General features: G+C 40.7%; 2 protein-coding genes across 3 annotated transcripts; one reads left to right on the top strand and one right to left on the bottom strand.

The window, feature by feature from the left end:
- Positions 1–46: 46 nt before the first annotated feature.
- Positions 47–9,851, bottom strand: LOC146688017 (nucleolin-like). The gene is made up of 14 exons (XM_085438216.1): positions 9,777–9,851; positions 8,462–8,519; positions 5,938–6,090; positions 5,205–5,267; positions 4,994–5,117; positions 4,123–4,280; positions 2,563–2,634; positions 2,353–2,476; positions 2,091–2,248; positions 1,661–1,787; positions 983–1,143; positions 811–900; positions 570–693; positions 47–475 (listed from the first exon to the last, which is right to left on the bottom strand). The coding sequence occupies exons 1-14, from the start codon at positions 9,795–9,797 to the stop codon at positions 340–342; spliced, it is 1,569 nt and encodes a 522-aa protein (XP_085294342.1). The 5' UTR covers positions 9,798–9,851; the 3' UTR covers positions 47–339.
- On the top strand, positions 9,071–20,808 carry gk5 (glycerol kinase 5). 2 transcript variants are annotated; one of them, XM_085438215.1, is made up of 17 exons: positions 9,071–9,107; positions 9,439–9,736; positions 9,823–9,916; positions 12,104–12,179; positions 12,287–12,380; positions 12,571–12,702; positions 14,553–14,628; positions 15,023–15,084; positions 15,175–15,248; positions 16,276–16,336; positions 16,569–16,695; positions 16,766–16,870; positions 17,028–17,122; positions 17,499–17,602; positions 19,059–19,118; positions 19,413–19,546; positions 20,139–20,808. In XM_085438215.1, the coding sequence occupies exons 2-17, from the start codon at positions 9,611–9,613 to the stop codon at positions 20,309–20,311; spliced, it is 1,593 nt and encodes a 530-aa protein (XP_085294341.1). In that variant the 5' UTR covers positions 9,071–9,107; positions 9,439–9,610; the 3' UTR covers positions 20,312–20,808. The 2 variants fall into 2 exon arrangements, with proteins under 2 accessions (XP_085294341.1, XP_085294340.1); XM_085438214.1 differs by lacking the exon at positions 9,071–9,107 and having other exon boundaries at positions 9,118–9,736.
- The last annotated feature ends 4,438 nt before the right edge of the window (positions 20,809–25,246 follow it).

Genomic DNA, 25,246 nt, shown 5'->3' with positions numbered 1-25,246 from the left:
AAATAGCATCATCAAGTTGTACTCACTAACAAACAAGAAGAAAAACTCTGTGGACTACAGTGGATTTAATTCAGGGTTTGAGCAAAGAAGCAAAACAAAAACAAAACAATGAAGTAAAAGACAGTAAAGCGCTACAGTGAAGCTAAAGGGGACTTCATCCCTCTGTGTGTGATCACACAGTCTACACTATAGTCTGCTGACCTCTCCATAATGAGCATTTTATGAGGCAGTAGGTTACGTCTTTCCTCCTGTCCTCGCTCTTCCACCTGTCAACTTTCTTCCTTCTTTGCCAGCTTACAGACCTGCAGACTTTCCATCGGGATCCCCCTCCAAGCCTCCTTAGGCTCGCCGACTTTTTTTACCCTTGGGATATGCATAAGCGATAGTCACTTTGCAGCCATCTAGCTCGCAGTCCTCCATAGCCTCTTTAGCAGCTTTGCAACTTTCATCGCTGCCAAAGTTCACAAAGCCGAACCTGACGAAAATGAAATGTAAAATGCATCCAAGTGAGAATCGTGAACTCAGTTTAAGCAGTTAACACAGTAAAGAGACAGCTTCGCACTACAGACCTCTTTGAAACGTCTTTCTTATTTACAGTGACTCTTGCGTTGACGGCTCCTTCAAAGACACTTTTGAGCATCTCTGGACTCGTCTTCTCAGCGAGGCCCATGACGATCAGTGTTTTTGACAGGACTAGAAAAGAAACATTTAATAATTTAACGCCGCTGTTTTACTCAAACTGACATCACAAACGCCACACTTCTGTAATCAAGCAGCCAATCTGAAAACATCAAGATAATGAGATGATACCCTTTGCTTTCTCTGGCTTTTCACACGATTCTTCTTTGGCTTCTTTTTTGCCGGCCTCAATATTTTGGGATGACTGCAAGGCCTTTTTATCTGTAAGGAGGTCAGAACATGCAAAGTCCACATTAAATTTACTAAAAAAGAATATTCAAACAGCTTCACTGATTTCACTTACCTTTTTTCCTTTTGTTTTCCACATCAGCTTTAGTGACTCTACAAGCACCTTTTTCTCCTACACAGTTCAAAATCAAAACCCTCTTTTGGATCGTCACTCCTTGTTTTTGCTTCTGTACCTTCCTAGCAATGCTTGTGTTTTTGAACTCCAAAAAGGCAATTCTGTTGAAAAATAAAGACATTTCACTTGTTATAAACAATCTTTAAAAATGCACCTATTATATTAATTTTCAGCTTAATATCTTTAATGTTATCTCTTTGAACTCTCGTAGAAAGCTTTGCCTGATTCCCTTTTAAAAATACCATTAATGATCTAATACTAAGCCTTAGCACATTCACTAACAGCCTTTATGCTAACCTGGTTCTGATTGGCTCTTCGTCATAAACAAAAGGATTAAACAGCAGGTGGGTGGGGCTTTTGCCATAGCCATTGCAAGAGGACCATATAAGGATATCCCCTCTTGGTGGCGTCATCATACTACGAGTTTAAAGCAGATTCAAGCTTCAACTTTTAGCTCACAGGGATTACTTGTACACATTATGACCTCATCATTAGAATCTCAGCTTTAATATAAACTTCCACCATTCTAACATGAAAGCATAATAGGTCCCCCTTTCAAAGCATAAACAAGTAATGAATGACTTCCTCATCTGACAACTTCCTGTTCAAAACTCTCACCCTTGGGTTGGGCCTTCAGTTCCACCAGGAAACCGGATGGCGATGGCCTTGTGGAAGACCTTCAGAATGTCTTCCTTCGTTACGTTGTAAGGCAAGTTCTTTACAAACAAACATCTGGCATCTCTGGCTGCAAAAATACAGGAAAGTTCCACTTTTTTTAAATATATAAAGCTTATATTACTATTTTGATCCTCACAATGTTTTATATTTTAAACTCACTAAGAAAGTGTTTACAAAGGTTCCTGCTAATGACCATTGCCACAGATTCCTATAGGACTGGAAGGCTCAAGGAACTTCCACATTGGTTTTTCACTACCAGAGGCCAGATCCATCTCTTATACTATGTGACAAATGCACATTCTTAAAGTTCGATAAGAAGTTCATTAATTTAATCAACGCACATTAAACAAATCTATTTGGTCATTTTTACCTTGCTTTTTTAGTTCAGGAGATTTCACCTTCACTTTTTTTGCACTTTTGATCTTTGCTTTGGCGATCTTCATTGGTTTATCGAGCAGCACCTCCCCATTTGATGTCAAGGCTTTAGTCAGGTCCATTTCTGAGAGCAAATCTACAAATGCATGTTTCCTGTAACAGCAGAAAATCACTTTATGTACTTTATGTAGCAGCAATAAATAAATAAATAAAATGAAAATAAAAAAATAAAGCATAAATTAAGAAAACATACTCACCTGGATTGGTCCAATCTGATGTCTTTGAACAGAAGATTTTGTGACATGAGATATTTTTCTAGTGACTCTTTCAGTTCTTCAGAATTTTTAGAGCTGTTGAGGTTTCCAACGAAAAGACAAAATCCTAAAGAGGAATAAAGCAGCGAGATGTGTAAAGGCGTCTTCAGGATCACTGGATATCTTACAAGACAAGCAGTAATGAGTTCATACCATCATTGATGCGCTTTGCTTTCTTTGATGGGGAATCCTCAATGACGGTTTCTGCCTTCCTTTTACCATTTACTGCAAGAGATAGAAAATGTGGTAACCGCCATCGTCCTGGGTTTTGGTCAAGGTTTTTCAGCTTATGGACTTTGTATTCTTGTTTATTTATTTTTTCATCTTCTATTCCTTTAGTCATTTGAGTCCTGATTTTTGGATTAAGTTTACTTTTTTCTTTGATGGAATTTGTGAGGATGTTGTCATTTTCTTTGGACAACCCACCTCACCAATACAGCGGTGCTTTCTTTTTACTAAGGCTACGTCCACACGTACACGGGTATTTTTGAAAACGGAGATTTTCTGTTTTCGTTTTAAAAAATAATCCTGTCCACACGTAAACGCAGAAATGAAGGAAAACGCTGCTAGGAACATGCCAGAGCAGCAGGTGGCGCTATATTCCTATCCGTGTAGAAATGTTGGCCAATCAGAAGTCAATAAGCCTGGGTGGGAAAGCGTAAACAAAGATGGCGCATAGAAGCAGAATGTGTATGCATATGTAAGCATTTAAACACTGCAGAGAGTAAAATTAACTGTATTTTGTCTACATCCGCCATTGTATATATTCATTTCACCGAAACAATAACGTGACGCACAGTGTGACGTCAAAAAGTGCGCACACCTTTGACGCTGCGTTTTCTCCATTTACCTCGTCCACACGTAAATGCAAAAACTGGGTTTCGAAAATATCCACCCTGGCAGGAGTTTTTAAAAATCTCAGTTTTCAGTGACCGAAAACGCCGTTTACATGTGGACAGAAGGCGCAAACGCATAGAAAAATCTGCGTTTTCAAAAATAGCCGGGTACGTGTGGACGTAGCCTAAGTCTGTCTGCAGAGAGTGTATTTGAGTCCTCTCATTTAACGCTATATGGCACAATGAGACAACAAGCAACCAAGAGGAGAGAATAGAATAGAATAGAATAGAATAGAATAGAATAGCCTTTATTGTCATTGTACAGAGTACAATGAAATTGGAGTGCCACTCCCTTGGTGCAAGTTTCAATAATAAATATAAATGTAAAATATAAAAAGTACAAAAAAAACAATTGTAAGTACTCAAACAATAGTATGTACAATATATACAGGATAGCAGCATTAATATAATGACAGAGAGAAACTATAAAAACACAGACAGTAATGAGGGAAAGGGGAACAGGAAGGCAACTAAACACAGCTGCAAATTATCAGGAATTTTTCAAAGGACGTAGATGCTAAACAAAAGAAGTGACTATCAAAAAGAAACAGGAAGTGAGAACTGTAACTAAACAGCAAAACAAAGACAACAGTAAACTTGACATAAAGGAAAGATGCAGAAGTCAGGCAAAGAGGAAATTATGAGACAATAAAACTCTTAATAAAAACAGCAAATTAAACCAACAACTAAGGAAATGTTGCAAGAAAAATTAAATAAACTAAATAAGAACCAAATGAAGATTATTTAAGAATAAACAACCATGAAAAACTCATGTCTGAAACGTCATGTCTGATATCAATTAACAGTACTATTTTACCTTTTTTGTCCAGTGAGCGTGCGTTCACCTTCGCCTTGTCCTCACTTGTGATCTTTACTTTGGTGATTTTCATTGGCTTATCGAGAAGGATCTCTCCATTTAACGCCAACGCTTTCGTCAAGTCCATTTCGGTGGCCAAATCTAGAAAAGCATGTTTCCTACAACAGCACACATTCATATCAGTTATTTCATCTAGCAGCAAAATTTACAAAACACAGAAAATATTTTTTAGGAGGGGCAAAGAAAAGGTTTTGATGTTTTTCTTGTGCATACTTTCATTTTCCACATTGCTAATTTTTGGGGGCTTTTATGAAGTGTTAAATATGCAACTTGTTAACCTGACAAGTTATAATGCACTCTCAACTGTCAGCCTGTCAAAGCAAACACCACATCTGTAGTGCTCTTTCTCAGCATGAAGCCATACTGCTGCTCACTGATCATCACCGCTCTCCTTGACACAGCTCAGGACGAACCGCCTTTCTCCTTATCCATGAACTTACAGCTTAGATTTAACACAGCAGCTACATGCTGAACATTTTTGTCTTTGTGATTTAACCAAAAAGTCGGCTCCCTTTATGAGCAATGACCGTCAGCAAAACTGTTAAGTTACGTTAACACAAAAGATGAATATTGTGCAAATTTTAGGTCAGTTTTGAGAATGCAAATACGTTTCCAAGAAGTCACACAGGACTTTCACAGCAACCTAAAAATAACACTGGAATTTGTCCCACAGTGCAGGAGAAGACCGTTAAATTCAGATCAGGCACATTTGTTGCTTTCACAGGCAAAGAGGTTTTTCATCACACCTTTTAGAGGACTTAACATGAAAAAAACAAATCACATAAACAAAGAAACAAACAGAAACACTCACCTGGATTGGGCTAATTGAATGTCTTGAAACAGAAGGCTTTGCGACATGAAGTATTTTTCTAGTGACACGTTGACTTCTTGATAGGTTTTAGTTTTGTTCAGGTTGCCAACACAAATACGAAATCCTAAAGAAGAATAAAGGGATGAAACATGTGAAGGCGAAGCCTCTCCAGGAATACGAGGTAATGTACAAGATAAAGATGAGTCCTCACCATCGTTGTTCACCTTAGATTTCTTGGATGGGCGATTCTTAACTGCTTTTTGTTTCCCATTTACTGCACAGGACAGAAAGTATTACAGATGTTAAATGGACTTTTCTACTTTAACTGCACTCTAAGAACATTTTTTACCAAAAGCCTCATTCACCCAGTAACACACACACGGTTACTGGGTGAATGGATGCAGTGTGGGCTACTTAGGGTTCAGTATCCAACCCAAGGACACTTCCGACATGAAAACCAGAGGAGGCAGGCAGTGAACCGCCAACTTTATGATTAGCAGACGACCCGCTTTACCTCCTGAGCCACAGCCAATAAAACACAACTACTTCTGCCAGCTAAGGCTTCATGGTCTCTGGAGGGTTTGGTCTTAAACGCCTGTTATCACAATTTTATAGCATGCAATAGCTTTTATCATTTGAAGAATAATATTTATGTCTTTGAAAATACTTTGACAAAGGCTGGGGTCGATTGGGGTCTCTTCATCTAGTAAAAGCAGACCTGCCATCATTTAAAGATGCTGTAAATTAACTGTTGTGACTGGATCTTTTGTGACATCAGTGGAAGGGGTTCGTGTTTCATATCGGAAGCAGCGCTCTAAAAATCTTGTATGAAATGCAACAGATAGACTTTATTATTTTATATTATTACACATGCACACTTCAGAGGAGAAAGGATATTGAAAGATTTTGGTCATGCAGCAGTAACATCCAGTGAACATCCTTACCACAACCAGTCATCTTTTCGGCAGTCATCTGATCGCTTGCATCAAGTGTCGTTTGTGTGTCATCATCCTCTCCTTCCTCATTCTTCTTCTTCCAGGATACAGTTACTGTGGGGGCATTTCCTTTAACTTTTATCACAGTGTCCGTCTGACGATCTGAAAAGATATTTTAATTACTCACACAGCTCAAGTGCAGACACCCTGTGTGACAGTAACTCACCGGCCACCTCAGTGGGTACACCTGCCCAACTGTCCACTAAATATCTAATCAAATATTACATGGCAGCACCGCTGTTGAATTTAGGCAGGTGGACATGATCCAGATGTCCTGCTGAAATGGTAAATGGCCTGTATTTATATAGCGCTTTACTAGTCCCTAAGGACCCCAAAGCGCTTTACATATTGTGGGATTATAATATTATTTTATGCCATGTTAGACCCCTAATTAAAGATTGTGAATTATTATGTAGTTTTAGTTTGCATTATTCTCCTGAATTAGAAGAAGGTGATAACTATTGCATTTGTTAAACTGATTTGCATTACATTAGACTGCTGATTTATTGTGAATGAATGATATTGTTTTATGATGCATTATACTGCTGAGTTATAAGAAATACTGTTCGCAGAAAGTCATCGCCTTATTTGTCTGATTAGAAGAGAACAGAACATACTGGAGTTTTCTGCCCCATCTCAGCAGGAGCAGATAAACAGGGAGCCAAGGTCGTAGCTTAGGCGCTGTGTGAGAGAAAGAATGTGAATGTTTAGGCTTTTATGATTAGGTGGGGGCCACTAGAGGCTATAAGAGTTTGATCAATGCTCCACCATTTTGAGATCTGATGCTGTCTGCGTACGGTGTCCATCTCCCACGCGTGTGATCATTAAAATCATCGTTTGACTCAACCTGGCTGGACCAGTGTTGTTCTTTTGGCTTTTCCTCTTGTATCCATCCCCAATATATTGAATCCGTAACAATATCCAGTCATCCACCCATGATAACAAGATGGCGCGGCCACGTCCAGACGCCTTCCTGACCGCTCCGCTCCGGTTACATTTCACTGTGTGTTATACTTGTATAACTATGCATGTGACAAATAAAGAACCTTGAACCTTGAACCATCCACACACACATTCACACACTGGTGATGGCAGCTACATTGTAGCCACAGCCACACTGGGGCGCACTGACAGAGGCGAGGCTGCCGGACACTGGTGCCACCGGGCCCTCTGACCACCACCAGTAGGCAATGGGTGAAGTGTCTTGCCCAAGGACACAACGACTGAGACTGTCCAAGCCGGGGCTCAAACCGGCAACCTTCCGATTACAAGGCGAACTCCCAACTCTTGAGCCACGATCACCCCTCAAATTCAAACCGAGCACCAGAATTGGGAAACGTAAAGTCATCTTAACTTGAAGTTTAAGTGACTTTGAATGTCGCATGATTGCTCATGCCAGATGGGTGGATCTGAGTGGAAACTGCTGATTAATTATTAATTTCCCACATAATCATCACTATGATTACAGAAAATGGTCTGAAAAAGAAAATATCTGTAGGCGGCAGTTCTCTGCGTCAAAATTCCTTGTTGGGGTCAGAGGTCAGAGGAAAATGGCCAGACTGATTTAAGATAATAAGATGGCAACATTAACACAAATAGTCAGTTGTTATAACCAGGAAAATGCCGACGAGCACCTCTGAAAGCACAACATCTTGACACTTGGAGCAGATGGACTACAACAGCAGAAGACCACACTGGGTATCACTCCTGTCAGCTAACAACAGGAAACTGAGGCTACAAGCTCACCAAAAATGAAAAATAGAAGTAAGAAAAACATTGCCTGGTCTGATGAATCTCTATTTCTGCAGCAACAGTTAGGTGGAAAGGACGGAGTTTGACATAAACAACATGAAAGCATGGCTCCATCCTCCCTTGTATCAACAATTTCCGGCTGCGGGTGGTAGTTTAATGTTGTTGGGGATAATTTCTTGGCACACTTTGGTACCAGTACCAGAGGACTGTTTAAACACCACAGCCTACTTGAATATTGTTCTGGTCATGTCCATCTCTTTATGACCACAGTGTATCCATCTTTTGATGGCTGCTGTCAGCAGCATAACAAACCATGTCACAAAGCTCAAATCATCTCAAACTGCTTTCTTAAACATGACAGTAATTTCATTGCACTCCCCAAATGGCCTCCACAGTCACCAGATCTCAATCCAAAAGAGCATCTTTGGGATGGTGTAGAACAGGAGATTCACATCAACTGTGCAACTAACAAATCTGCAGCAACTGCGTGATGCTGTCATATCAATATGGACTAAAATCTCTGAGCAATGTATCTATCGCCTTGTTGGATCTGTGCCACAAAACAGTAAGTTAGTTGTGCAGGCAAAACTATACGCCAGTTGTACCTTATAAAGTGTCCGCTGAGATCATAAAGATTGAAGGACTTATAGTTACTAACATTATTCAGCTCAAACAGTTATGTTTACTGTGAATTTCTACATATTAATAGGGATTTACTTGCCAGTGTCAGCTGTGTCCTCTTGTACAACTTTGCTCTGTTTTTTTCTCCGTCTCGTAGCCTGAAACAAACACAACAGTTTCAGTGAACGATTTACCATTTACGTTTACCAAAAACCCAACTTGAAGTCTGTAAATTCCTTTGCGATGTCTGACAAAACACTGTGCTAACGGCAGAGATGTTCGTGTTACTTTTAGCATTTTTATCATTAAAGACAGAAAAATTAACTCTTCCCTAAATAGCTGGCCTTTCTAATGTAATAACGGTATTATATCCGAGTACTCGACTATAATCAGACTCATGTTTTGTACAATTTTAATTATGATAATTCACAAGTTAACCGACTGCTAGCTCCTGAGTTCGCACTGACCCCAAAAAACAACGTGATATAAACGCTTAACACAATGCATTATTATCACATCAAAGCCTGTTTGTGTAAGTTGCACAAATGCGGTATAACTCTTACGTCTGTTTTTGCCATATTAAACCTTTAAATAGCACAAAATCACAGGCTGAAACAATTGTAGCGTCAGTCAGAACCATACACGCGTGCTAGGATGAAAACATCCACATGCTACCGGACTTGAGTACCGTACTGCGCATGCGTACGATGTACTCTACGGATGCCCGCACAGAAACACGCTTTCGGGTAAGTTTACGCGGTTTTACGACTACTACTTTCGTTATTCCTTGCTGATAATTAGACTACCGTTTGCGCTACCGCACGGTGAGGGGAGTAGATCCCGGAAACAGAGAAGGTTAGAATAAAGCGGTTAGACAGATTTGGGGAAGCTAATTACTATTTAAATGTCTCCTAGCCAGTTAGCCCTAGCTTAACTTTTGAGTTTGGTGAACTTGTGAAAAGCATTTCGGCTCCAGCCAAACTTTGGACCCATTTTCACTTTTAGCTACAAAAATTTGTGATGCGAATGTTTGCTCTGCTGGAAAATCAGGCTGTAGCAATCTGTTGACTCAAACAGGCTGAACTGGAACCCGAGTCCAAAGGTGGAGTTACAGTCCCAACACGAAACCCGGTGCAGATAAGCTACTATCGGATTAAACGAGCAATTCAGGTTGTACACAAGACCACAATGAGTTGATCACAAATGGCGTGGGACAGCACTGAGACAAAATAGGACACACTTTCCCACAATGGGGAGCCACAGGAACGGTTTCAAGAAGGAAAGCTACATTTTGTCGGTGGACGTGGGCACAACGTCAATCAGATGCCACGTCTATGACAAGGAGGCAAAGATCCGAGGATCATGCTCTACAAAGGTATTCATCTGTTCTGCCTTTTTAATTCCTCACCACCTACTTGGTAAATTAAATGCAGCATCCACACAAACTTGATCTTTCCCCAGGTTGTGCTCCTCTATCCAGAGGTAGGACATGTGGAGATGGACCCAGATGACCTGTGGAAAGGGTTTATCTCTGTGGTTAAAGGAGCCGTGCAAGGTACATCTGCTCCAATTCCTACTTTTATGTCAATCCGGAGATGTGCCATGAAAAAGTGTTTGTCCCCTTCCTGATTTCTAAGGTTTTTTGTATATTGGTCACACTTGAATCTAAAGATAAACTCTTTTATTTGCCATTGTTGCACTAGGTCAGGGTACCTTGGAAATCTCGTGGATAATGGCTATCACTGTGGTTCAGTGAGTCCCAAAGCCTTAGAAATGGCTTTGTAACCATTTCTAGGCATGTTGTAATACAAGCATAATAGATAAAACCAGAGGTGTGGACTCGAGTCAGACTCGAGTCATTAATTTTATGACTTTAGACTTGACTTGAAAAAATGTTCTAAGACTTTTGACTTGACTTGGACTTTTACACCAATGACTTGGGACTTGAATTGGACTTGAACCGGTTTACTTGAAAAGACTTGATATTTTACCCCAAATATAAAATTTAACATGCATATTATATAGAGATTGAAAATGTGACGTCATTCACGGGTAGAACCGCAAAGGATTCTGGGAACTCGTGGCAAGCGGTACTAGCGCACGCAGGCTTTCAATTGAAATCAGTTATACAGCGATAAAAAGAAACACAAAAATGTCAAGAAGCCGTTGTATTATTAACTGCAATAGCCGGTCGCATGACAGCCACGAGAAGCTGACGGGTAAAGAGATCGGTTGTTATCGGATTACGTCGTTGAAGAGAAATTGTTCGAGCCATGTTTCCGAAGTAACAAAGAGGCGATGGATGGCCTGGATTGCAGCCATTCAAAGATCAAATATAACGTCCCAGAACCCTCCAGCTCACAGGTTAGTCTGCTCCAAGCATTTACACGAAGGTCAGTGTTTTTTAGTAGTTAATACGTCATTTTCATAACATAATTGGTGATATAGGTTACAAGCAAGTCTGGCGCTGAACAGAAATTGTCGCGCTATGCTCCTTTATTTATTGTGCATAAATAGTGAATTGTCCTGACACAATATTGCGTTTCGCTTCTGTTATTATGGTACATTGACAAAAACATATACTTTTATTCACAGGATAAAACAGGTTTTTTGTATCACTAATTGCCCAGTACGATTACAGCATACAGTATTATTGTCACTGCTACATTTCTGTGATGGGTACCAGAAATTATTTCCACTACTAATTAATTACCGTTGAGCTCAAAGGTCCTATTAATAAACGGTTAAGGAATGTGTATTTATGACGACGATTTGTGAGACTGGTAAACTTATGATACGTACGATGGTCTTTCGTTCTACACGGTGCATTTCAAGGTCCTGCACCCATCCGGCGGTAAACTGTACCTGGGCTTGTTGCAGTGACCGGAAGTTACTAAACTTCATGAGTGTATGCACTCACTCCAAGAACCGTATGATTATAAATATGCATATAAATATGCTACGATGAGATAGCTGACTTCATCTAACTAGCAAATGTTTTCCAGGCTACGTTGGTGATACAGTTTTTTTTAATGTGTATGATATTTTTGTCATGCGATTTTAAAGCCGGTCCTACAACCGCATCCAAGAACAACATGCAGCTTATCTCAGAACTGTCGGTGAAAATTATTCTTGGAGCTAGGTTTAATTGAGCTGCATTTTAAAGAGGTGCAGTTTCACAATTTGTGTATATTTTCTAAGTTCACTATTTTGTATGTGTTGAGAAAAACACAGATTTTAAAATTACATGGTCTAATATTTACATTTAGCATATAACTGCAACATTATTTTTTCTTTTTTTTTTTTAAAGACTCGAAAGGACTTGAAATTCAAAGTTTCAGACTTGTGACTTGACTCGGACTTTTACACCAGTGACTTGAGACTCGACTCTGACTTGCCTGACATTACTTGAGACTTGACTTGAGACTTGAGGATAAAGACTTGAGACTTACTTGAGACTTGCAAAACAATGACTTGGTCCCACCTCTGGATAAAACACTACCGAAGTTTCCCATAGTTCATTTAGTTTTGTTGTCAAAGAGAAAATTGCGTGCGAAAGATCATATACTGATATTCCAGTTAAGCACACTTGGCTTTTAGATTTTTTTTAATTGTTCTTTTTTTTTAATCATTTACTGCAATGTGAATGTCTTATGTTGGAATTTTTTTAGAAAAACGATCCTTGTCCTTCTTTTTCTCTGCCTAACCGTTTTGTGCTCGTGTTGCTGTCCTGATCATATAGATGCAGGAATACAAATGCACCAGGTAGAGGCCCTTGGGATCTCCACTCAGCGCAGTACCTTCACAACATGGGACAGGTGAATAGCTTTGCTCACATACCTACTTTAGCACATCTTTGAATAATTCATGCCCTACGCTGGCTTTTCCTCTAGCTTGTTTCTCATCTCCTCCTCCGCTTTGACAGGAGAACTGGGGTTCCTTTCCACAACTTCATCAGCTGGCAGGATCAGAGAGCTGCAGACCTGGTGAAGTCCTGGAACAGATCCTGCACCATGAAAGTGAGGCTGCTCCCCATTTCTATCTTTCATGATCTTTAGTCAATAGATTGGACTTTAAAAGGCAAAGGCAGGAAAAAATTTCAAATAAATATGATGTTCCCATGTAAACTCAAAATTCTTTTCAACCAGTGCTGGATGTGCTTTTTGTTTATCCATCTTATTTGTTTGTTTGTTTTTACAAAAATCTCAGGCAATCCATGGTGCAATGAAGGTCCTCTACTTTGTTACCAGGCAGAAACGGTTGCTTGCAGCAAGTCTCATCGTCTTCTCCACTCAGCATGTCACTTTTCGCCTCGTCTGGGTCTTGACACATTACAAACAGGTGCGTGGAAGGGTTAACTAACGGGCTTGTGCTCAAAAGTAGAGTAACACAGTTGCACACATTTGCATGCATAACAACTGGGAACAATGTGGGCCACTGTTTAATTGCAATCAAACAATTCGTTTATGTGTGAAAAATCACAACTAAACGATGAATTCAGGAACAGTGAATGCACTGAAAAGTTGAAGTTCCCTCATATTTGATGGAATATAACAAATCATTCATTACTATTAAGGGTTAGGGTTAGACTCTTACAGTTGTTACCTTCAGTATAAGAGAATAAATAACTATTTACCATTTGTAAAGGATTTTCCAACCACTAGTCTGTATGTATTTTTAATACATATTCAAAGTAGATTTGTGGAGTAATAATCAGCTATCTCCTGTGCATGGATAACATCAAGCTGTACAACCGGCATGAGTGAGACATTGACTCATTGATCCTCAGCCTGAATAAGTGTGACTCAGTGGTGTCAGAGTGTGGGAAGGTGATCCACACCAAAAGGTTTTCGAGAATGCAGGATGACAAGCACATAGAACAGCTACAAGTACCCACAGTCCTTTGGGTTCCACAATGAAGATCTAAGACAAGTCATTTAATACTCAACTGTAATATTAAACAGGAGGAGATACACTGATATGTCAAGACACAAAAAACCTGCTCACAATGGACGGAGGTCTCCACCCAAAATCTGACACCCTGAGGCTGTGCAAGTAGCGGAAAGAGGTGAGGCAAGGATTAGACGGTGAGGGAAAGGAGGAGGAAGCATTGTAAAAGACCAAAAGCCTGCATTGGGATGTACCATCGACAGGTAGAGGAAGTGGCTGACATCAAGAAATCCCAGCAGGGGCTAGAAAAATGTTGGCTTTAAGGACAGCACAGAAGCTCTGATAATGGTGGCAGAAGAGCAAACCCTAAGCACCAGATTCTGAGATAAACAGAGAAGTGCCAGTGGCTGAAGGAACAACTGGACCAGATGTGGAAGATACAGTTCAAAATGGTCCCAGTGGTAACACCAGCATCAGGAGCTATAACCCTAAAAGTGGATGAGTGGCTCCAGCAGATTGAGGACACATCAGAGATTTCTGTCCAGAAGAGTAAAGTCCGAGGACAGCTCGGCTAAAGCGGAATTTATGCTTTGCATGTTCACAGTCCACCGCCAATCAGGGGATGGCCCGTCTACCTACAGAGAACTCTGTTGTTAATGGAGGCAGAATACAAAGTATGTGGTATAACTGGTTTGTGGGCTGATTGCTGTGTGCTGTTTGTGGTCCGTCAGCCACCTGCAGGGAAGAGCAAGGTTCAAATATACAAAGCGCTGAAGTCAAACAAAGAGTCCACTGCAGCCACTCTCAAAGCTTCTGTATTATTATTTTTTTTACGTTTTTTTGTGTGTTTGTTCGTTTGGTTGTTTTTTTTTATGCTTCTCCCGTTCCCGGTGTACTCCGCTTTCCTGCTCTGGCCCACTTATCAACCAATCAGCATTCAGCATCCAGCGACATGCAGTTAGGATTTTGGAGGACTGCATGGGAGCACGGCTGTGATGGGAGAAAAGCCTTCAGGTCTCGCTGTCCGAACAGAAACGTGTACGCAGACTGACACATTTACAGGAACATAAATTACGCTTGAGATGCTGCGCAGAACCCTCGCTCCCAGCTTGTCCCTCTTAAGAAACACAAACATGCTACGCCCCAGGAGGGAGGTTTTTATTTATGTAAAAATAAACTTGTGTTGATGCCCTTATGAACCAAAGAGTTGATTAATAAAAAAGGAAAGGAGAAGCCTCAGTATTAGATGGCCCACAGCATTCTTCTGTTTTCAGCCTCGTCGTGTTTCTTTCTTCTTTCAGGTTTGTCAAGCAATAGATGAAGGTTACTGCTGCTTTGGGACAATAGACAGCTGGCTCCTGTTTAAACTCACAAAAGGTGGGTTTGCATTGTTTAGCTTGGTTTCCCAGACATCGAGTAAGCCTAGACTAAAAACACTTTTTCTTTTTTTCTTTCCTTTCAGGGGAGAGTTTTTTTTCTAGCTATTCTCGTTTAGTCTCTTGAACTCAGTGACATCTAAAACAAGTTCAGTAATATAAGATTTGTGCAGTGAACTGTGATTTTTGTACAGTTCCTAACAGGATAATAATCCCCAGACAGAATGTCCTTTGTCTTATCAATCCTACTGAGTCACTGATTGGCTGAAATTCCTCAGGAATGTTTCGGCTCACTCCTGGGGAGGAGATTTGGAAAAGTGACAAGCAGCTCGAGTTTTTTGTTAATTAACCTTTCTTTTAGAGAATGATTATATGCATCTCCTAATCTGTTTCAGGACACCTGCATGCCACCGATTACTCTAATGCCAGTTCAACAGGGATTTTCGACTCTTATCAGGTCTGGTGTCAGTCATAATTATTTACTGTTTATTCTGTGGTTGGTTTGAGTTTGTCTTTTTATATCCCTGTAATGTGACTTGCTTCATAGATGTGCTGGAGTGGGTTTCTTTCCTCTCTTGTGTCCCTGCCGCTCTCTATTTTCCCCAAAGTAGAAAATACAGGGTGAGTGGACCATTCGCTTCCAGTTTGTTCATGTTTTAGCAAAAGTCGCTCATATTAATAAACATGATCACATTTGTCTTTGTATTCTATGTTTTTTTTATGTCCCTGCTGAGTCTGAGACATGCTTGTTTTTGTTATTGTTTGTCTTTTTGTTTGATTCAAAGTCTATCTGTCTAAATTTAATGAAACTTTGTGGAGACAGTGAGTATCAATAAAGGAAGAACCTATCAATGTTTAATGCGGTTCCATATGAGACGCTGACTTTGGCAGAGAATCCAAGAGTCCTTCTTTTTATACCTATTTATATATAGATCAATGGGTCCCAACTTTTATCCATGCACAGTGTTATAATATGCAAGGAAGTGGGGGAAAAGAGATTGTGTTCATTTTGTTTCTGTTTTTTCTCTAAAAGATTTTTCTTGAGAAACACTGAGTGTGTGCCACAATCCCACATGATCACATTTAATGTGACTCACATGTTTGCTTTCTTGCAGCTGGTGGAAGCAAACATGTGTGTGCATAAGAAAAATGTATACATTAAAGTTCAAATGCACTGACTGAAAATGTACACTGTCAACAGTCACTTCAATATGTTAGTTAGAGAGTTATAATTAAAGATTCAATTAAACCCAACCTTTGCAATATACAGTAAGCATAAAGCGGAGCATCTCGTTATGTCCTTTGCCTTCAGTTTGCCTTTAGAGTAAAGCTCTGAAAGAGACTGTGAGACGATTCAATTCAATTTGATTTAAATCACAACAACAGTCACCTCAGGGTGATTTATATTGTAAGGTAGACCCTACAATAGTACATAGAGAGAAAACCCCAGCAATCATATGACCCCTCCCCCCATGAGCAAGCATTTTAGAGACAGTGGGAAGGGAAAACTCCTTTCTAACGAGAAGAAACCTCCAGCAGAGCCAGGCTCAGGGAGGGGCGGCCCCAGCCACGACCGCTTGGGGTGAGAGAAGGAAGCATCGTGATGCATTGTGTCTGATTTCTCCGGTTTCTTGTCTTGACACCACAGCCATGACTTTGGTTCCACAGACCCATCCATCTTTGGCGTGCCCATTCCTATCATGTCAGTGGTGAGTCAACATCTGACCGTCACACAATCTCTTGTCTGCATTGCAAACCTCTAACTGCTTAAACCTGGGATTTCACCACCATTATGTTGTAACAAAGATGTCTTGCAAAGTTAGCTAATCAGCAGCTGATTGCACGTCATCCCTGCACTCTACTTCACTTCCCTTAATTGCAAGTTTTCAACATTCATTGTCATCAAAACTTTCAATTATCTCCTCTGTCCATGTGCCTTAGATGGCAGACCAACAGGCAGCCATGTTTGGAGAGTGCTGCTTTGATGTTGGTGATGTGAAGATCACCATGGGAACAGGCACCTTCATGGACATAAACACTGGGAGCAAACCACATACATCTGTAGCAGGTAAAGAGTCCACACATACATTCATATTCACCCATTCAGGCTAATCATAACCTCTGACCTCTCTTTACAGGTCTGTATCCTCTTGTGGGGTGGAAGATCGGCTCAGAGGTGGTGTACCTGGCAGAGGGAAATGCAGCCGACACAGGGACCGCCATCAAATGGGCACAGAAGCTGGGTGAGCAGTGAGGCGTATAGTGTGAAAACACCACGCAGGACTAATTCATCCATCTTTAAATCATAGTCGGTTTTCCTCTTCCACACTGAACACTGAGCGTGGCAGTGACGGACAGAACCAGGGATTGTGTGTGACACCTGTGTGTGTGCTGTTTCAGAGCTCTTCTCTGATGTCAGAGAGACCAGCACCATGGCTTACAGTGTCAGTGATTCAGATGGAGTGTGTTTTGTTCCTTCCTTCAGCGGCCTGCAGGTCTGTGCACTTTTTGTTTTTCTGCTGTAAGCGTGTGTTTCTTATTACGTGTAGTTTCTTTTAACTCAACACTCATTCATTTCTTTATTTTATTTATCTCTCTGTAACATGGTGTCTCTTTTTTTTTTTTGCTGCCCTCCATTGTGAACTCGCCCTTGTAAGTGTTTATGCTGGATGCTAAATGCTTATAGTTAGACACGCAAAAGCTACTTTTCGACAGTAACCCTGCAGGAGCTGCGTAACAGCACATCTGCTGACCAACAATTTTTGAGCTTGACTTTAAGACACAAAGACCGTTTAGAGACCTTTTTTTTTCTTTCATCCTTTCTTTAACGACTGCAGTTTATTAACTGTTGGTGTAAATGTTTTATTAAAGGCTCCTCTGAATGATCCAAAAGCATGCGCTTCCTTCATGGGCCTAAAACCATCTACTACTAAACGCCACCTGGTCCGGGCCATTCTGGAGTCAGTCGCCTTCAGGTGAGGCATTTTCAAAAGATTAAATACTGTGCAAAAGTCTTGAGCTATCACTCATTTGGTAAATATTTTTGCTTCCAAGAGCAAAGAGCAAGTTTCAAAGTTTTTTTTTATTGAAAAACTTTGTTTTTTTTTTAACTCCTTCTCAGTCCTGTCCTTGTACCCGACCATTTTTAGCCGTGTTTGGAGTTTTTGGTAAGCTGCTTAAAACTGATCTGTAAATCATTCAAGTATTAAAAAGGCACCTAACTCAAGGGAGGAACCAGTGTTGTGTCTACTCATAGCAGACAACTTTGTTAGTAGCAGCTGGTCACAAAAACGCGTAATCTTTTTCAATTTCTGTAGAAGAATCTATGAAAATGTTAAATAACACACTTCTTATATTGGCATCAAATATTTTTGCACCACACAATAACTCCCAAAGAGCTATTAGCTGAAACCTTGGCATATTTTGGAAGAGTGCGCAAGTATATCCTTAGAAATGTTGAGGAAACTGGATAAGTGGAGGACAGAATAAGAAATGTTCGACCTAATAACTATCTAGCAGATACAGTGTATCTGAAAGTCATGTCCTGAAGACATGAGAAAAATATGTATTTTCAAAAAGGAAGAAAGGCTGAGGTAGGCCAAATTACACAAGTACTGGAGTAAAAATCAGCCACAACAGGTCCGATGGAGTGATGAATGCAAATTTGGCATTTTTGGTTCCAAATGTATGAAGGAGTTCAGGAGAGAGGTGAGTGTCCACAGCCATCTGTAAAACACAGGAGAGACTGTGTCATGGTTTGGGGCTGAATTTCAGACGGTGGAATTAGAGATCTTTAAAAATCTGGAAAGCCTCAGTGGCTTCATTTTCTAACCTGATAATGATCCTTAACACTTGGGAGTTCGCCTTGTAATCGGAAGGTTGCCGGTTCGAGCCCCGGCTTGGACAGTCTCGGTCGTTGTGTCCTTGGGCAAGACACTTCACCCGTTGCCTACTGGTGGTGGTCAGAGGGCTCGGTGGCGCCAGCGTCCGGCAGCCTCGCCTCTGTCAGTGCGCCCCAGGGTGGCTGTGGCTACAATGTAGCTTGCCATCACCTGTGTGTGAATGTGTGTGTGAATGGGTGGATGACTGGATATGTAAAGCACTTTGGGGTCCTTAGGGACTAGTAAAGTGCTATATAAATACAGGCCATTTACCATTTATTTATTTGTGGAGAACTGTTCCTGAAGAGTGTTTAAAGAGATTAAAAATTGTGTTGAAGATTAACGGTGGTCAGACTTGCAATCACGCTGGGATTGTACAAACTCTTCTTTTGCCTTAAGAGCTGTATTCTCATGTATGATTGCACCAATTTCCTAGTTTTCGAGTCCAACGTAGTGAAATGAGGGTGGCTCAAGACTATTGCACAGCACTCTAGTTTCCTTATTGCTTTACTGTTTATTCTCATTCATGCTTATTTACATTCTGTTCCAGAAATAAGCAGCTGTATGAGACAATGTTAAGAGAAACCTGTATTCCCATCACAAAGATAAGGTACAGTACTTCTTTTAACTCGTCAGTCTGAAGGTAGTAACTGTACATGCAATAAAAACTCTGTGTGTTGGCATTTAACTCATACAGAGACCAGACACCCGTTTGATATTTTATTTTAGTGTTTGTCTTTTAGCCAACAAACTGGGCGTAACAGAATAGACTCTTGTGTTCTCTGCCTCCACTCATGCAGTTCATTTCTTTATTGACTTTGCATTATGGCTTTATGTTTCCCTGATACTGTTACAGTAAAGTGAAGGAAAATCTAATTGAGTGCTCGGCTCCTTTCTCTCTCAGGGTGGACGGTGGTGTTTCCTCCAATGACTTCGTCATGCAGCTGACCTCAGACTTGTTTGGTAAAAAGATAGCCAGACCCCAGCACCATGAGATGTCATGTCTCGGGGCTGCTTTTGTCGCTGGACTTGAAGTCGGTATGGAAATAAATATTTAAACAGAACAAATATTTGCACTGTAGTCGAATGTTTTGAAGGAGCATTTGATTCACGGCCGTGTGAAGATAAGATGTCTTAGAAATGACGTTGAGCACAAACGGAGTGATCTATCATGCTCTGACACTCTGGTCTTACTTTCACTGTGGTTTTTCTCTAAAAATATTACAGCTCCTGACAGGCCCATTTGAAAAGTTTTGATCAAAAGTCCTATTTTTATTCCTGCTGACTCTGGCAGGAGAGGCAAAAAGCCTTGCTGTTTGTTACATAACCTGTTTTCCATTTAATTATTCACATTATGTAATTAGATTGTTATATATTAGTCAGCATTTAATCAAATCAACCAGAAAATATGGCTGATTTGTTGTGGCTGTTTCATAACAGGCCAGAAGCAGGTGGTGCTGACGACTGAAAAATAAAATGAATCATGAGGAACATGGCTTTTAAGTGGATCAGTCCACAGTGATGTAGATAATTAGATCATTTGTCCAGCATTTATTGCTCTTTTTGCACCACAGCGTACCTTATGCGGTGCTAGATTCTGCATTTATATTTGTGTCGGTGTTGTACGCAGGTTTCTGGAGGACGCGCGAGGAGCTGAAAAAGCTGCAGAGTGCAGACGATGAGTTTTTGCCCCGATGTGCAGACAAGGAGTGCACCGGCAGCCCAAACGGGGAGTACGTCCCCATCCTCCAGAGCTGGGAGAGAGCTCTGCGGCGCTCCATGAATTGGTACAACAAGCCTTGACACTTGAAGCACACACACGGAGAGTCCATGGGGTGACCATGAAGGATGGGGATGTCAGATCTGATGACATTTGAAAGTAAACCGATGATTTTTGTTAATTTTTTTTTTTTATGTAAGGAAAACATCGTTGCCAGCAGTTACTTAGTCGTCCTAGGGAACATGACAGCAGATTTTTTTTTTATTTTTCCAAGATCTGTTTTCACAGCCACTTGTTTGTCTGCAAGTTTGCACATAATCTACCTAGCTTCGTTTTTAGAAACTTGTTGAAGAGGTGTAGCACAGTTAAGGAAGGAAACCGTTCTGGACCGCAGCAGGGCATTGATCTTGTCATAGGATACACTCTCCAAGTGCCCCTCTAATGTAAAGCTAAAGGACAAATGCACTGACATGATGCTGCAGCACTGATTAATACAGTTGAAGGCACGCTTGTACTAACTTCACACAGCAGTGCAGGTCAGATCCAAGCCAAAGGATTCCCCAGCCACAGCCTTGAATTGCTGTCCCCTGACTTGATTTCCTCTTCTTGCACACAGCAGCTGGTTTACAAGCACATTTCATTCATTCCAGGATGGACGTCACTGGTGCTGCTTCATATTTCAGTCGGTATTTTTTTTTTTTTTTTCCGCAGCGGAAATAAGATTTTTACATTTTCCCACATGGGGGTGCTGACGACCACCTTTTACAGCTTTTTAAAAATCATGAGGTCGCCATAGCAACCGCATGCCAAATGTTCATCAGCAGCTATAGAGTTAAAAGCGTTCATCCCAGATTCACACATGAGCCTCTGTTCATGACACCTCAGACTGCACAAAAGGAAGCCCAGATCCGATATGTGCAGCTTAATGTTTCACTTTTGCAGCAGCTGCCTCCCAATTTTAAATCTGAACGTTGACCTCGTAAAGTCATACATGATGCCTTTTTTTTTTAATTTATTTTTTTTAAATTAATTACTGTGTGATCAACAAATTATATTCAGTGGCTGTATTCAGAGATTTAAATATGACTAGAACAAAAAACGAATTGTATGTGTTTGTTTTTCTGTATGTGGGAATTTGACTGGAGTTAAGTGTTTAATGTTAATTCTATGCTTCCAATTAGTCGATTATATACCTCTCGATTGGCAACAAGAGCTGGAAAAAGTATTAGATTTAACTGTAATAAACACAAAAATGTCTAATTTTGTACTGTTTGATGCTTTGATCTGTTATTTTGTTGCTGTGAGTGAGGTCATAAGGGGTTCAAACCAGTCCATGTCTCATGATTATTCTTTGTTAGTGTGGAGTACAACCATGGGGATGTCATATGATAATGTTTTGACTCGAGTCTTGATCTCGACTTGATGAACTCTGATGACATAGTTTAAAATTCTGATCGCATTATGATGAAGCCCAAATGACTAACTAGATCTAAACTGTGAATGTCTTTCCTGACTTGTTCTGCTCCCCCGTGTGATGATCTGTTCTCTTGCAAAGTGTAATACTGTGCCTAACCCTAAAGTTAACACCAGTTCACGTGTGTGACATGACTTGTACTTCATTCAGTTTCTGAATGGCACGTGTCATTCCAACATGCTAGGGCCTAGCAGATGAATACAATGTGTGTAATTGTAAAAAGATTTGGATGAGAAGCTCTAGCATTTTTGTTGCTGGGGAGGGGCTTCTATTAAAAACCTGAATTATCAGCTGTTGTGGTCGTGGTGATTTGGGTGCCTTGCGCACTCAAGCTGCACAGGTGTCTGTGACACACGGTGAGTGAGTGAGCAGATGCTGCCCGAAAGTGTTTACCTCCACAAGGACTCTGGGGAAATGCTGCTGCCTCATGCCTGAGATTTGGGGGGGGGGGGTTTATCAGAAACACAGGCTGCCGGATGAGTCTGGGGATTGAGTCCCATTGATGTGGGCAACCTCGCTGTGAGGGTTGCTATGGCAGCTTGGGGATGGAGTGACTGAGAGAACAAATGGAGTGTGTGTGTGTGTGTGTGTGCTCATGGTGCTGGTATGGCGAAGGGGGTGCTAATTGAGTGAGCACAAGGGGGATTTCCTAAACAATGGGAGGATTGTGTGTGTATGTGTGTGTTTGCCAGGAGGAAGAGCAGTCGTGAGTTTTTGTGTACATCATGCGGATCCATGGTCTGCATAACACCACAGCACTACAAATGCTTCTTCTACTGTAACTCGAGCTCAGCTTTCTCACTCAATTCTTATAATTTAATTGCCACTGTGCTTTTCTTGCAATCGAATGTGTGTGTGTGTGTGACAGAGGACTAGCATCAATCAGTGCTGCTATTCTTATAATTTAATTGCCACTGTGCTTTTCTTGCAATCGAATGTGTGTGTGTGTGTGTGTGTGTGACAGAGGACTAGCATCAATCAGTGCTGCTGGTGGCTCTCACGCTAATCAGTAAAGTGTGTGTGTGTGTGTGTTGTGCCTGAAATCCTGGTGCACCCTTTGCCTTGTAACAAATTCAAGCTGACAGCAGGAACTGTATGTAGTGCGACCACTACTCCAGTCCCCCTCCCCCCGCGTGAACTGAACCCTGCATCAAGGGTCATTATATAACTCCCTTTTTCTCTCCCTCCCTGTGACACACTGGGAGTGTTCAGCAGAGTGTCGGGGGGGGGCTGGAAGTTAAGCTTTCGGATTTTTGTTTGAGCCCCACTTCTCCCCTTATGCACAGGCATCTAACCTCCTTTCAGTCATCTTCTAGCAAAGCACGGACTCCCACAGGGCGCGAGGATTTTCCTTTTAATGACACAGAGACTGGTTGAGTATGGAACGCCAGGACTGCCATAATGAATTAATTAAATACACCATTAAATAATTAATTAAATGTGTCAATAATTAATTAAAATTGGAATTAATTAATTAAATAAATAGTTATGACACATGTAATTAATTAATTATTGACACATTTAATTAATTATTTAATGATATATTTATTTATTTCATTTTGGCAGTCCTGACGCCTGGCTCTCATCATGAAATAATTTTATCTGTCAGCCTCACCCATCAAACTCAGGGGGCGGGGTTAACGCGGCCCATGCAGCTTCTCTAACATTTGATTGGTTGCAGTGCAAAGTAAGTCAAAACAGGTCGATCCTAGATAATCGATTGCTTGTGTAGACTTGGGGCAGCCAGGTATCCCCGAATGCAGATCAAATCACAGGCAGCAATGGTGGTGGTGTAGTTTTAAAATACCCCGTTTTTCTGTCACCAGCTACACTTTTAACAGTGTTTTAGCCGCGAATGTCGCGCCGTATGTCTGGTCAGGTTGTCAACATAGAACATGTTTGCAAAAGTGCTCAGATGTTTTCAGAGATTTCACTAGCTCTGCTAACAATTAGCATGCAGAGTGCACCCAGGGGGTACGTTAACCGGTTTGTTTACATATTCCACTCTCCGTGTTCCACATGTTGCATTCGCAGATTCTCATTTTCACCGAGCGATCGTCTCTTTCCGCCTGGTCTTGTGTCTCTGTGCTTCTGTAACATGAAGAACGAGCTGACATTTTTCTCACGAAACCAGCGATCAGCTCAACAGACCCTCAGTTTACCTGCATGCATCCTCCTCCTCATCTGTCAGCTGTTTAACACCTGCTGCTAATTCAAGAAACACGCCTACGTTACCTGGTGATAGTCAGTTTAACCGGGCAGCCGGTGCTCGATATAACGCAATGTCAGCGCATTTTTCTGCACAAGATAAGTAAATATAGTATTTTCCCCGAGCGCAGAGCTGCTGGAGCTTGTTTCCTTACAGAGCACTTTATAGGCGAACCAGCTTCATCAGCGACTGATGTCCAATCACCGGCACACAGCTTTGAAACCTCAGCTGAGTTTTAGCTCTCAGTGGTTAAACGCTGGACTTCATTCACTCAGGTTCTGTCTGTCGGGTCACGTTTACTTCGCTGTTTTATTTACAACTGAGCAAATCGGTTTGGCTGAGGTTAAAGTTACGTTTCATAACCGCATAGTTTCACAGACGTTTAATGGTTCACTGGCACATGTGTTGGACTGAACTATCATCTAAATATCATCTGTTTTTTAATAGTTATTCAACTGTATTCTAAGCACCAGCTGTCTGTTAGAATGCGATTTTTTTTCTCTCTCTGTTGGCAGAGATATAAAAATGCGCAGGAAAATCTGACGTGCATGGCAAACTTCACCTACGATATTTAGGGAGGAATAAACACACATCAAACATAAATGAACCATTTGCCTGTCTCCATAATTGAGAGCATTTTCTCTTCTTATGTCAACTCTCTCTCTCTCTCTTTTTTTAGCTTTTTCGGTCATGTTATGTTTACCTGTCAAAGGCTTGTTACAAACTATGAAACACATTGTGCAGACTTCTGGATGTTAGAAGAAAACTAATACTGCTCATGAATGAGACTAAAGGCAGGAAGGTGTCCTTTAAAACTAAACATGTTAATAGGACCTCCCTATTTATATCATAGTTTATGATATAGCACGTGTATTTCAGTAATAGCCTGCTGATTTCAGTGTAGTGGTGAACAGTCGCACAGCTCACGTACACTGTAAAAAAAAAAAAAAAATCTGTCAAATTTACGGTAAAATACCGGCAGCTGTGGTTGCCAGGAATATACCGTGTAAAAAATGTGGAATCTGTAAAAGACAATACGGTATACTGGTTTTGTAACCCTAATTTTTAAGGTAGACAACGTATTATTTTACCAAAATCATGATAGAAAAAACCAAATATATTTGTCAATTATACAGCAATTTAATGTAAAAAATGCAACTTTCCATAGCTTTTTACAGATATTTGCAGTAAAAAAAAGTAATATAATAATATTTACAGTAATTTGTTGTTAATTTAACAGTAATAGGATAGACCCTATTATTGTAAATAACTGTAAAAATAACAGAAATATGTTAAACCTTATTAAAACCTTTGACAGTAAAAAACACAGTGAAA

This window comes from Copadichromis virginalis, linkage group LG18, assembly GCF_057382275.1.
Source record: "Copadichromis virginalis isolate Kocher_CV1m ecotype Utaka linkage group LG18, C_Virginalis_male_GT1.1, whole genome shotgun sequence".
Taxonomy (NCBI): domain Eukaryota; kingdom Metazoa; phylum Chordata; class Actinopteri; order Cichliformes; family Cichlidae; genus Copadichromis; species Copadichromis virginalis.
The sequence above is the reverse complement of the archived record's forward strand: the minus strand, read 5'-3'. Positions and strand labels throughout refer to the sequence as shown.